Source organism: Lepidochelys olivacea, assembly GCF_965140295.1.
Source record: "Lepidochelys olivacea isolate rLepOli2 genome assembly, chromosome: 4".
Classification (NCBI taxonomy): Eukaryota; Metazoa; Chordata; order Testudines; family Cheloniidae; genus Lepidochelys; species Lepidochelys olivacea.
Window position 1 is genome coordinate 66,940,178 of NC_140414.1, and position 14,498 is coordinate 66,954,675.

General features: G+C 39.5%; 1 protein-coding gene and 1 long non-coding RNA gene across 2 annotated transcripts in view; one reads left to right on the forward strand and one right to left on the reverse strand.

The window, feature by feature from the left end:
- The window catches only part of LOC311519445 (uncharacterized protein), a 110,128-nt gene that overhangs the window by 32,009 nt on the left and 63,621 nt on the right, over positions 1-14,498 (forward strand). Inside the window, exons 9-11 of the mRNA XM_084625939.1 lie at positions 3,440-3,636; positions 6,135-6,199; positions 12,138-12,244. Coding sequence (XP_084482065.1) covers positions 3,440-3,636; positions 6,135-6,199; positions 12,138-12,244 — 369 coding nt within the window. The remainder of the gene's footprint in view (positions 1-3,439; positions 3,637-6,134; positions 6,200-12,137; positions 12,245-14,498) is intronic.
- On the reverse strand, positions 7,014-9,714 carry LOC311519446. Its single transcript, XR_014711281.1, has 3 exons — positions 9,625-9,714; positions 8,145-8,368; positions 7,014-7,099 (listed from the first exon to the last, which is right to left on the reverse strand). It is a non-coding gene; the product is annotated as an uncharacterized lncRNA (long non-coding RNA).

Genomic DNA, 14,498 nt, shown 5'->3' on the forward strand with positions numbered 1-14,498 from the left:
ATTTAGTTACGTGTAGAGTATACACGTACAGTATTAGAACAATATACAGTATTAGAACAAGAACATAATTAGTTCAGGAGGACTGTTCCAAAGGCAAAACTATTTTAAGTATGCATTTAGAGCTTGATGATCACTGATTTCAATGAGAATTGTGATGCTCAGCCTCTATCAAAAGCAAGCCCTCAGAGAGATGCTTTGGGGGACTGCATAGCTCCTTAGCTCCTCTTATTCCACCATTTGTTCTTCTCCTTTCTCTGGAAAGTTTTTCTTGGACACATCTCCACCTTCTTATGAGAGGAGTCGAGCCAGGTGGCCTCTTTAGAAGGTATACAGTTTTGGTTTTGTTCTAAGTGTCTTTTTTGATCATAGAATCATAGAATATCAGGGTTGGAAGGGACCCCAGAAGGTCATCTAGTCCAACCCCCTGCTCAAAGCAGGACCAATTCCCAGTTAAATCATCCCAGCCAGGGCTTTGTCAAGCCTGACCTTAAAAACCTCTAAGGAAGGAGATTCTACCACCTCCCTAGGTAACGCATTCCAGTGTTTCACCACCCTCTTAGTGAAAAAGTTTTTCCTAATATCCACTCTAAACCTCCCCCACTGCAACTTGAGACCATTACTCCTCGTTCTGTCATCTGCTACCATTGAGAACAGTCTAGAGCCATCCTCTTTGGAACCCGCTTTCAGGTAGTTGAAAGCAGCTATCAAATCCCCCCTCATTCTTCTCTTCTGCAGACTAAACAATCCCAGCTCCCTCAGCCTCTCCTCATAACTCATGTGTTCCAGTCCCCTAATCATTTTTGTTGCCCTTCGTTGGACTCTCTCCAATTTATCCACATCCTTCTTGAAGTGTGGGGCCCAAAACTGGACACAGTACTCCAGATGAGGCCTCACCAATGTCGAATAGAGGGGAACGATCACGTCCCTCGATCTGCTCGCTATGCCCCTACTTATACATCCCAAAATGCCATTGGCCTTCTTGGCAACAAGGGCACACTGCTGACTCATATCCAGCTTCTCGTCCACTGTCACCCCTAGGTCCTTTTCCGCAGAACTGCTGCCTAGCCATTCGGTCCCTAGTCTGTAGCTGTGCATTGGGTTCTTCCGTCCCAAGTGCAGGACCCTGTACTTATCCTTATTGAACCTCATGAGATTTCTTTTGGCCCAATCCTCCAATTTGTCTAGGTCTTTCTGTATCCTGTCCCTCCCCTCCAGCGTATCTACCACTCCTCCCAGTTTAGTATCATCCGCAAATTTGCTGAGAGTGCAATCCACACCATCCTCCAGATCATTTATGAAGATACTGAACAAAACTGGCCCCAGGACCGACCCTTGGGGTACTCCACTTGATACCGGCTGCCAACTAGATATGGAGCCATTGATCACTACCCGTTGAGCCCGACAATCTAGCCAGCTTTCTACCCACCTTGTAGTGCATTCATCCAGCCCATACTTCCTTAACTTGCTGACAAGAATACTGTGGGAGACCGTGTCAAAAGCTTTGCTAAAGTCAAGAAACAATACATCCACTGCTTTCCCTTCATCCACAGAACCAGTAATCTCATCATAGAAGGCGATTAGATTAGTCAGGCATGACCTTCCCTTGGTGAATCCATGCTGGCTGTTCCTGATCACTTTCCTCTCATGCAAGTGCTTCAGGATTGATTCTTTGAGGACCTTCTCCATGATTTTTCCAGGGACTGAAGTGAGGCTGACTGGTCATCGCTTCTACTCAGAGGAGTTCTTTGAAACAGGAAGAAAAGTCTTAAAACTCGGAAAGCAACTTCAGTAGAACCTCAGAGTTAACAACACCTGAGTTACGAACTGACCAACCACACACCTCATTTGGAACTGGAAGTATTCAGTCAGGCAGCAGCAGTGACCCTCCCCCCCCCCCCCAAAAAAAAAGCAAATACAGTACTGTTAAACATAAACTACTTTAAAAAAAAACAAAAAAAGGGAAAGTTTAAAAAAAATTGACAAGGAAGGAAACTTTCTGTGCTTGTTCCATTTAAATTAAGATGGTTAAAAGCAGCATTTTTCTTCTGCATAGTACAGTTTCAAAGCTGTATTAAGTCAATGTTCAGTTGTAAACTTTTGAATGTATAACCATAACATTTTGTTCGGAGTTTCAAATATTTCAGATTTCAGAGTAACAGCCGTGTTAGTCTGTATTTGCAAAAAGAAAAGGAGTACTTGTGGCACCTTGGAGACAAACCAATTTATTTGAGCATAAGCTTTTGTGAGCTACAGCTCACTTCATCGGATGCATACTGTGGAAAATACAGAAGATGTTTTTATACACACAAACCATGAAAAAATGGGTGTTTATCACTACAAAGGATTTTCTCTCCCCCTACTCCACTCTCCTGCTGGTAATAGCTTATCTAAAGTGATCACTCTCCTTACAAAGAGTTACAAACAGCCTCCATTCCCTAGGTGCTCATAACTCTGAGATTCTGCTGTATTCAAGAATTCGTCCAGATGCCAATGAAGAGCCAACCACATTTTAGCAGTGATGGAACTGTATTTATTACTGCTTGTTTATCATTTTTCCTGTGCAATTACATTGTTTTTTTATGAAAACCTTCTGTTTCTCTCTGTCATACTGCTCTTCTCCTTATTTTGCCTCACTGTTTTCTCTTATCCATCTGGGTTTTATTATTTTACTGCACTGAATTATGATTTATTTGTGTCTTTTAATACTTCCAGTTTTCTGATGCTGATTTTCCATTTATTATTACAAAGGCCACAAAAGTATCTTCAAAAGATGTAATTAATCCAATCTCCCTACATCCCTTTGCCTCCAAGATCCTTGAATCCAGTCTGCTTCTGCTGTTTTGACTGCTCCTCTAGTACACTCCTAGGTGCTCTGTTTTCTCCACCCTCCATTCCACTTTTCCTACTTTAATAAATCGCCAGTGACCTCATGGCCAAGTTGTAGGGCCGGTTTTCGATTCTGATTTCCTGTATCTGCCTGTCTACTTTCACAACTGTCGGTCACAACCTTCTTTCTGTGTTCTACCTCCTCCTTGGGTTTTCATGAGTCTTTACTCCTCTGATTCTCTTCCCACCCATTTAATCACTGCTTTAGTGTCATAGTCTATGACGGCTCCTTCACCCCTCTTTTAGCCATTGTTGGTGTCTTCGGGGTTCTGTCTATGGTTACTTCTGCATTTTACTACTGGGCAACATAATTTATGTAAGTGTGTGGTCTTATTTGTCGTATCGCAGGTAATACAGTTAGTTGATTGTCTTGACAGTTTATTCAATATTTTCTTGTTTGTGTCTATAAAGGTTCTGTGCTGTATCTTATTGGTTAATATTTAATTTAGTTGCTTCTATAAAATGTTGGTATGTGTTAATTACTTATGAAGTAATTAATATTTTTTTCTTTTATTCTGAACTCTTAACGTTTTTAATGTTTTTAACTCTTTAGGCATAACATGGGGTTTCCCATTGTAGAATGTTCTTCTGATGGACACTTTACTCTATCCAAACCACCTGACACAGGGGGCCTAATCTCTTTTGGCACGGTGGCTGAACAGTTGGTGTATGAAATTGGCAACCCTCAGCATTATCTCTTGCCAGATGTCACATGTGACTTTTCTCAAGTTTCCATTACTGAAATTCCAGGTTAGTGGCTGTTGCAGGCAGAGGACCCTTATATTGAGGAAATCTATTCAGTAAGCTATGTTGGCAGACTAAAGTAGTTACTGTAGTTTCCATGTTTTCCATGTAACTTTACTAAAGTCTGTTCTTTTGAAGCATGATATTAAGATGGGCTGTCTCACAAGGATATCCAGATTGCTTTGTGCCATTCTTTGGAAATTTAGATTAGCTGTGACTCATTCAGAAGATTTTTGAGTAATCTAATTTCTTTTCGTTATTGAAATACATATATAATAATTACCAAGTCTAATAAATCATGTATTTCTGAAGCACTTAAAATATTTTTGCTGTGACTTTCAGGAAGTACTCCCTATCTCTATTAGACTTCAGTACTTTTTAATCCAGCTCACCCTCCTTTTTTTTCTAACTAGTTACTGATGCAGCCCCCGCCCCCCTTCTCTCTCACTCCCACACACACATTCTCTCTCTCTCTCTCGGCAATGGGCAGCCACTCTGCTTAAGACAGCCCATGATAAACCTTTGTTTTTAGCCACTTGACTGTGTCACCTTAAAAAGGGTAAGATTTCGTAGCTAGAAACAGCTATTACAGAATCCCACCATACTACCCTCCAAAATACTTTAATTTCAGTCCTAAATTTGAAAACTAGACTTCAACATCAGTAGTGTGGACAAGCCACCTTGCTAAACTGCTCATTTAGAGTAACTTGACATCTCTTAGTTCTTAGTCCCATGTTTTATAGACAAACCAGTGTGAAAAGGAATTTGCTTTTTGTGGATCTTATCCAAATGGAAATCTAGTTCCCTTATAAAACCCAAAACAATTAAAACTCAAACTTAAACCTCATTAGGATAAACTCCTGAGCTTTCAAATTAGCCTTATTTTTAAGCAAAACATTTCTATCTTAAAATTGTACAGTGAACCTTCTGCTCATGCAACATAATCAAATGACAAATAGTCTGATAAGGCCAGCTTGTTGCTTTTAGCCACTAGCCTTTTTAAAAAATAGAACCTTAACCTTCCAATGAACTTTTAGCTTGTAAATGACCCGATATGACACGTTTGAACTTAAAATGAACTTTCACATGAACTTTCCGTTAGTCTTCCTCTTAGAAATATAACAGATGGAAGATAGACAGATTTCTTAAATACTTTTAGTTTTAAGTGCTTTGACATGTACACCAGAAAGAACAGGGCAGGCTATCTGTTTTTGATGTTCACATTGCTGATTTTGTTGTACTGCAGGATTAGTTACAATACGCGTTTGAACAAAGAGGTTTTCTTTCTGTTTTCCTTTTGTTGATGGATGTCATGCATTTCTTTTTCACCTTGTGTAAAAATCCTGCAAATCTTCCATTTGATTGTACAGACATTATTCTATAATAGCAGCGGGGCAATTGAAATTAACACTAAATGAACCTTGCTGTTGTAGTTTTGACAGTGACATTTAAGATTATTGTAAATTTTCATTCTTCAGAAAATGTCTGAAGAAGTTCTCTTTATTTTTGGTCTCCATGAAGTTCAGAGTATTTGTATGATGGCTTTCATATTTTGCTAAACACTCTCAGGCATAGATTTGTTAGTGATAAACTGCATCTTATTTAGATGTAGGTGGGTTTATACATACTATTTTTGAGTAAGACCCTGATCCTACATTACTGAAGTCAATGGGAACATTGCTGTTGACTTCAGTGGGTACAGGATCAAGCCCTAAAACTAGTCAGGCAGTGCTTTGACTGACTCCTCGCTCGTGTTACGATGTGCACTGTCAAATATGTTATTTGCCCTGAAATGTTCTCTAGATTATCTTGTTACTTTTATCAACAAAAAGATTAAGGCTATATAGGGCCTACATTTATACAGCTTTTGCCAGCCAGGACACATTTTTTTTACCAAGTTTCTCTGGACAGACTCTTGTCTTTCTCCAAATGTGAATTCCTTAATTTTCCCATGTGAGGCAGCCCAACCCACTCCAGCCAACAGCAGTCAGTGGTGTGATACATTGCCACCAGCTGCTCTCTTTCCAACTCCCTTTCTGTGAAGGCCTCCTCAGTCAGGGGAGGGGATCGGGTCACAATCCCAAAGATCCAAGTATTTCACCTTAATATGCTGTTGAGTGTCAAAAGTTTATGAATTTTAAAAAAATGCTTAAATCCTTGAATTTGCTGAGAATTATAGATTTGTGTGTCATCACTGGCAATTGAGCAGAAGACAACAGTTGAGTCCTAAGGCCATGTCATGTGTTACGTATTCAAATACTCTGTGAATAAATATTTCAACAGTTAAGTTAAAAGGCAAACTGAAGATAAATCCATGGATTTGATACTTGAGTTGCTAATGCAGATGTAGCTGTTCAATAGAAGACTGTCTCTTTTGCATGGATCTTGATGATAGGAGTATCCATAACATTTTTGTTTTGTATAGTGTCACATAAGATGAATTGATAGTACTTTCTCAGAAATTATATTGAAGTCATTAAAATAGATGTTTTTAACCATTGTAGGTATTGAAGGTGGGGCAGTGAAAATTCATGGAGCAAAAGGATCACCACCTTCGACGTTTTATAAGGTTCTTTTCTTATTGCTTTGATAATTATATAGAATGAAATGCTCTTGATTTATGAAATGTTGGTATTTTGGAGAAAAAGGCAAAACTACTACCAGGTGAAACCCTTATTTTTCCACACTTAGTATATTAACACACACAAGTGAAATTGCTATATACAAAATTGAGGTTATGTTATGTTATGTAATAAGTCTTTTGGGAAAGTCCACAGTACAACATAGTAATTAAGACTGAGATGATGCTTTAATTATAAAATTCTGCTTTCAGTCACAAAATTATAGTTTAATTCAGGATGGATTTGATTTAAATCACTAGTCAGGAAGACTTGATTTAATCATGGATTTCTACATAAAAGAGCATTCTTGTTGGTTGTTACAACCTTAATACATATTTTTCACAACTCAGAGATAGATGCAGGTTTCATTTTTAGAAGGTACACACTATACATTTTTAAAGTGATTTATTTTGAAAACTTTTCAAATTAGTTCTACAGCTATATCAGAAAATAAATGATTGTTTGGTTATTTAATTTACCAAAGGTAATTGAAGCAGATATTTATGAAGTCGCTGGTAGGTGAACTATCATTAATATTTGGAGGATTTTCTTGCCATGCTGTATTAGGAGGAGAACATCACCAGACACACATTTAAATTGTTTTATTTAACTAAAACAACAGTGTTAATATTTTAACAAAACAAGCATATGAATTTTTGAATTTAGTTAAACATTCAAGTTTTTCAAAATCAGGTTTGTTTTTGTTTAAATTGTTAACTAAATTAGTTAAATAAAGTATTTTTAAAAAAAAAAAAGACTGTCAGCCAGGTCAACATGATAAATTTAATATATTGGCTTCTGCAGCTAACTCAGTTGTCTTCACCTTCATTTTCCTGTTTGTTCATAATCTGGAAAAGAAAAACAAGCTTTCCTGCTTTTTCAGGTCCCAAACAATTTCTCAATTTGGAATGAATTAGTCTAAAGGAAGAAAATATTCTTTCTACACCAGCAGAAGAAGCCACTGCTGTTAAAAGTAAGATTATCACTTCAACGGTCTCTGAATCCAAGTCCTTAAGTGACTTCCACCAGTTCACTGGTGTGATTTTCTTTAAAACATCATCGGCAAACATACATTTCTTGAATGGTTCACCCTTAGCTCTAAAGTTTATTATAGTTGGCATTACAGAGGGATGATTGCTGGATGTCCATGTCATAGCCAACTCCTCTTCTTCAGCAGTTAAGGTGTGACCCTAGTACCGAATATTGAGAATATTTGCGAGAAAATGAGCTAGAGATAGTGCTTGTCCCATTTGTTTTTTTAATGCTTGTAATTTAACTCTGTCGTTGCATATTTCTCTTTTTAAGATCTCACTCAGTTCCTTCCAAATTTCAACAGCATCAGCAATAAAACAGCTATTTCCCTGCATTTTGTTCAAGGCTTCAGAAATAGGCTTCAGGGTACTAGGCATGTATTCAATATTTCTCTTAAGCCCAGTGTTGAGGATTTTGGCTGTGACAGTGCCATCTATTTTGTTCACTATTTTGTTCACAAACAGTCATCACATTAAGCCAGTTCTTGATATAATGCTCAAAACAGTCCACTACTGAGTTCCATTGCACGTCTTGTGGGAGAGTTAGCTTGGTTCCTCCCACTTTTTTCAGAGCAGCTGCTGTAGATTGGTTGTTACGGAAGTATTTTGCAATTTCAACAACATTAGCCTTTATTTCTGGAACACTGAAGTCTTTGGCTAGGAGGTGCATCAATTGAGCACTGCAACCGTACGTTATTAGCTTGGGACTCTCTTCTAAATAATTTCTTCTCATCTTGGATACATTTGCAGCATTGTCTATGACCAACTATATTTTTTGCTCAAACATGACAATTCAAGAATAGTCCAGAAGGAAGACAAGCAGCTCTTAAGAAAGAAGTATGAAATAAAAATGTTTACCAACCTGAAGATCCTGCATGTTCAGATATGTTCCTTTCATCATCTTCGACGCAGCTTCCTCCTGAGAAGGAACTCTTCTCATGATGTTGTTTCATTCGGGCAACCAGGCCTTGCATTTCTTTTTCATTTTGCACGTATGCCTGTCTTACCCACAGGTAGAGGAACTTCATTAAAATATTCCCAAACTGGATCTCTTTTACAGCCTGCGGCTATTATAGGTTTTCCGTTCTAATGAGAGAATGGTATGGTAGATCTCAAATCAATAAAGGCTACACACAGAAAGACCTCAAGACTTCTGGAATATGCTGCTCAAACAGTTCCACTTTTGTTTCTACTCCCTGTCCCTCCCTTCTCACATTTATCTCCAGACTTCTTCTCCTTGTCCCGATCTATTCTGCCCCAACAATCTTCTATTCATTGAACTTTCTGAAAGTTTGCACTTTTAGAGAGAGGTAAGGGATTGACTCTGTATACACAAATGTGCAGAGGGACAATAGGGTTGAGGTCTGTTATTTCTCACCTCTATATATTATTTATTTTAAAACATTTTTGCTGTTAACAAGCATGTTATCTCTGGAGACACAAATCCACAGTTTGAGAACTGCAAAACTAAGCATCTCTGATGGGTATCTTCTAAACTGAGCACGAATCCCATTGGGTAGATAAAAAGATTAACCTACATAATCTATACAGAAGCCCCTGGAATCCCATAAGATTGGGTCCCTAATCCATGAACTATTGGAACTCCTTTACACAACTTTTCTTAAATGTTACATGAATATATTGTCTCATACTATAGAATTAGAATTTATAATCCCTATTCCATGATGAGATACATTATAGCTCAAAGATATCTTAATTAAAACTATCTTTAGATAGGTTTTTTCCTCAAAAAGCAATTTATCAAAAAAATCCAATTTAAATTTAAAAAATCTGATTTTTTTAAATTTTTTTTAAAAAAAATCATTGGTTTTTATCCACCCTGTTTTAATTATAGTTGTCTTTATTTGTAAATTGGCACCAGTGGCAGATTTAGAGTTAGTGGGGCCCTGTGCTCAGCTTTATTTTTATTCTTTTATCTCCACCACCCCTTTCTTCATTCTTTTTGTCTCTATTCTCCTCTTTGGACTCAGGGCTGGGGGTGCAGGGTCTGGGAGGAAGTTAGAGTGTGGGAAGGGGCTCAGGATTGGGGTGTGGGGTCTGGGAGGGAATTAGGCTAAGAGGGGGCTCAGGGCTGGGGGTGCGGGGTCTGGGTGTTAGGGTGCAGGATCTGTGTGAGAGTTAGGGTGCGGGAGGGGGCTCAGGGCTGGAGGTGCAGGGTCTGGGTGTTAGGATGTGGGAGTGGGCTGGGGGTGCAGGGTCTGGGTGCGAATTAGGGTGCGGGAGGGGGTTCAGGGCTGCGGGTGCGGGGTCTGGGAGGTAGTTATGTGCGAGAGGGGGCTCAGGGCTGGGGTAGGCTGGGGGTTGAGGTGCGGAGCGCCTACCTGGGGCAGCTCCTCTTTGGCGGGGGGACGGGACGGGACGGGCGGTGCAGGTGGCTCCGTGTGCCCGCCACAGCTCCCATTGGCCGTGATTCTCTGAGCCACTGACGCCCCCCCGCCAAGCAGGGCCGGAATGCAGGGGCTGTAGGGGCTGCAGCCCAGGGTAAAGCCCCACCCCCTTTCTGAGTCCGGCCTGCGAGCCCGGGCCGGAGGAATCGGGAGGCAGGCGGGCGGCGGGAGAGAAGCAGCGGTTTTCCCTTCAAAGCGCTGCTTCACTCCGGCCGGTTGCGCGGCCGCTCTGTGTCTCTCCTGAGTCCTCCGGCCCGCCTTCTTGGCGCTCCCGCCTGCTCCCCTGCCCCCCCCCCCGCCCCCCGCAGTCCCACCCCGTCGAGCAGCCCCCTCGCGGGGGGCACGGTGGGGCTGAGCTGCCTGAGTGCCGGGCCCTGAGGCCCCTGTTGTTGGGGGGGGGAGGCGTGCCAGGGCACCCTGGGTTTAATGGTAAATCCGCCCCGGGTTAGCGCTCAAATCTTGTCTTGCTTCAATGTGACACATAATAAGCACATGATTCTCAGAGACCAAACACCGCATAATCACTCATATCAAGATAATTCTTGAGTCAGATAAAGGTGCTGTGAAAGATTAATGAATTAATGTTTGTAAAGTCTTTTGTTATCTCTCTATTGGAAGATGCTATGTACGTGTAAAGCTTTTTTAAATTTATGTGTTGTTACAGTCTCTACCCCTGCAGGGACACCAGTTTAGGCAACTGCATCAAAGTACAACTAGGGCAAGCCTAATCCCATTTAACACAATAGCGAAACTTCAACTGACCTTCCTTGGGAACAAGATTGGATCCATAAATTAAAACTGCTCTTAATAGTGAGATAACAAAGCAGAGTTGATTTGACTGGATCCATTTAAAACTTTTAAATTCTTCTTTTAGAGAAGGTGTATAATTTGTAAATAGGGTGACACTATTGTTTGTGATTAAACTATAGCTCAGACATACCTTTTTTAAAAGTCCAGTGGTTACATTTAAAATATTTCTACCAGTTTGAAAGGTTTTTTTTATTTTTTGTATATAATAAAAATATCTAAAGGTAGTGTTTAAATGACCACTTTATAAAGTGTATTTAATATTTTAAAAATTAAGCAGTATTGTTTTCAAAGAAGATGGAGGTATGGCTTTGGACATACCTGATCTCAGTGCAGAAGCCAAATTAATCTCTAAAATCATTGAATTGGAGTATATTACTAACTCTTTTTCAGATAAATGAATAGCTCCTATTTCATTTTTCTCAGGTGCTCAAACAATCCTTAAGTTTTCCACTCATGCATTATTTTTCTAATAATCATCTTTATGTCTGTGTTATAAAGGAATATATTTTATCCTTAACTGTCACAGTACTGACTGCATAATCTATAACTGGATTTGCCATAACATTCACCTAATTAACGATGTCTTCATTTTTGGTAAACATAGTTTCCACTTTCTGTACAAAATTAACTCGTCTGCCCTTTATATTTTTTTCAGTCTTTTGGGTGTTACATCAAGATTTCTAGTACATAATGTTAGAATAAAAAAACTCATTCTGTGTGGTCTGTGCCTGGGAGCAAACTTTTTCCTCAAGTTTGGGGGCGGGAAAAGTTTCAGTTATTTTTGAACTTTAAAGAATACCTTTAAAATAAATAATTAAGAGGATTTCTGATTGTTCACTCATAGAACTCTGATTGCTTTGTTTTCCAGAATCAGATTTCAGTAGCAAGTATTCTTCATTGTGGACTAATCGTTGCCTATTTTGATTTAAAAAAAGATCATTTTAAAAAGAATAAATATATTCTATAAATGACACTGGATAAACAAAGCATTACGTTTCACATAAGGATGGTGTCAGAATCATTTAATTGCTGATTCATTCAAATGCTCATTAAATAATTTAGATACAAAATATTTTATATAAAGAAAAATTGATTAAAATATGTTTAAATATTAAAATAAATAGTACTAAAATTAATTGTAAATAAGTCAATAGGCCATTTCAAAATATACTTGTTTAGAGATATTTTTAGAATATATACTGTAATTAAAATGATAAATATTTAAAATAGGATATTTAAATATTTTAAAATATTTAAAATTGCTTAATTTTGGTTCTGAAAAATCAATATGACATTCATAAGACTTGTTTATATATTTATATATTAGTTTTGTAGAAACTTTTGTTTACTCAGAATCTCAGATACCATTATAATTGATGGACAAATTTCTTGCTTACATACTCCTCCCCCCAAAAAACTAAACCAAAACAAAAACTTAGGCTTTATTGCATGACCTATGAGGAAAGATCTAAACATGTATAGCTTTGGTAAGTGGTGAGTGGAGGGGCATGCTAATAGACTAGAAGTGCTTGAAGGGTGGCGGGAAATGCAGAAAGAAAAAATATCTAGTAAAAAAATACCTTTTACAGTAAACTATGAGAAATCCCTCAGTTCATTTTATAACCTTTAATTACTAGGTAAATGCCACTTACCTGGATGGTTTTAGAGCTACAGCTGTCTGCCCAGTGGTAGGGCCAAAGGCAGTGGAAAAGGGAAGACAAACTGCGGAAAGCATTCTGAAAAGGTGAGTATTTATTATAGATCTGCTTTATTTTGCCTTTTAAATTTAAAATCAAAATATAATGGTAAACTGTACTAATAATATGGCAGCTGTATCAACTGGGAGATATCCTTGACTTAGGCCTCATGAAACCCCATTGATTTTAACAGGGTTGCAGAAATTGTAAGGCAAGACAGAATCCAGCTTGACATCTGCTGGCTTCACTATGATATCTCAGCTCTGAGACCAGAATATCAATCTTACCATTTAGTTAATTTAAATGAGAGAGCCTCGCTACCTGGTATCCTTTTACGTGGAAGGACATTTCAAGATATAAATGGTGTGAATTATAGAACCTTTTTCTTTCTCCATAAAATTATTCTACAGCTATAAAATACTAGTGACATGATTTATCAGCAAATAGATTGTGTGATGGGGCAAGGCCAGATGGCTATAGAAAAGTAGTGGGAGATAGATATATTAGCTCCAGGCTAAACAAATCCCGGGTACCAGGATAAATTAAATGGTAGCTGCTCCAGGTCAATTAAGACACCTGGGGCCAATTAAGAACTTTCTAGAAGGCAGGGAGAATGCTAGGTTGATTGGGACACCTGAAGCTAATCAGGGATTGGCTGAAACTAGTTAAAAGCCTCCCAGTTAGTCAGGTGGGTGTGGATGTCAGGAGCTGTGGGAGGAAGTTATGCTGTTGGAGAGACTGAGCAGTACACACCATATCAGGCACAAGGAAGGAGGCCCTGAAGTAAGGGTGGAGTGGAGCTTGAGGAAGTGGGGGCTGCTGTGGGGAAGTAGCCCAGGGAATTGTATGTGTCATGTTTCTAAAAGGTCAGCTACCATAGCTGATACTATTAGGGTCCCTGGGCTGGAGCCTGGTGTAGAGGGTGGGCCCGGGCTCCCCTCTTTGCACCCCCCACTACCTGATTAATCACTGAGACTGGGAGACAACAGAGACTGTGCAAGGGAGGACAGCTTCTCCTCACCTCCCTAGCTGGCTTATGATGAAAATGGCTCAGTAGACTGTGATGCTTGTCTCTAGAGAGGGAGAAGGGTTACATGGAGGGTCACAGTGAGTCTCCGAGGCTAGCGAAATCTGCCAGGAAACATGGGACCCACAGAGACAAGGACAGAGCTTTGTCACAATTGTTTCTGAATAGTGCGAGAAGTTGGTGACCTAGTGAACTGAATAGCTTGCTAACTTTTGATCAGGGGCCACTTTCTGTCCTAAGGCACCCTGAGGACCTTATTAGTCATTTTGGAACCTGAGTACATTTTACTTATTTTACTTCAAACTTTAAAAACTATAGGTGTCCATATCCTCCCCTACATTTAAATATTGTAACATAAAGGACTGCTTATAAAACACATCCACTTCCACCTGAACAAAAAGGGGATTAAATAGATGCCCAGAAGTTTAGTGCATCTGAGCTCTGATGGACCAAGGGTGGAGAAGAGTGCTACAATCAATGACCCCTATCAGAGAATACTCTGCCAACAGTGCCCTTTTGTGTATATTGAAGGAACTCCAACTCAAGTGCTTCTGCTGATTTTGGTTCTCCAGAACTATAATGGGAGGGATGCAGTCTCCCAGGTAAATAGAAGCTTGGCTATACAGGAAAAAAGCCCACAGTAACTAGTGTGCACTCGTTACTCCCCACTAACTCCCACTATGGATATTTTTACCATGCACTAAGAGTGCCATTGTGAACATTAGCTTAATGCACGATGCACAAAATGTGCTAAGTTAAACCACCAAAGGGAATTCTTAGTGCTCAGTAAGGGTGTCCACAGGGGGTTTTAATGTGGAGTAGCTAGTACAGTTCAAATTCACATGCTAGCTTATTGCTCACTGACTTCCCTGTGTGTACAAGCCAGAGGTCTCAAACTTTTAGGGATTTATAGAATTGAAGATGTTGGTTTTAATCTATCCAGAAATGTATTGGAATCCAGTGCAGATCCCAGAGTACTGGGCTTACGTGCTCTTAATGTGCAACTCTGCTTAGGGCAGGTCTACTTTACCACTTACGTTGATGTAACTTAGGTTGCTCAAGGGTGTGAAAAAGATACCTCCTTGAGTGACGCAAGTTACAGTGACCTAAGCACTGTCCATACAGGCGCTATGTCAGCAGGAGATGCTCTCCCACTGGCATAACTTCTACCTATTGGGGAGTTGGAGTAATTATGCCAATGGGAGAGCGTTCTCCCATTGGCACAGAGCATCTTCAGCAGACAGGCTACACTGATGTAGCACTCCTAGTGTAGA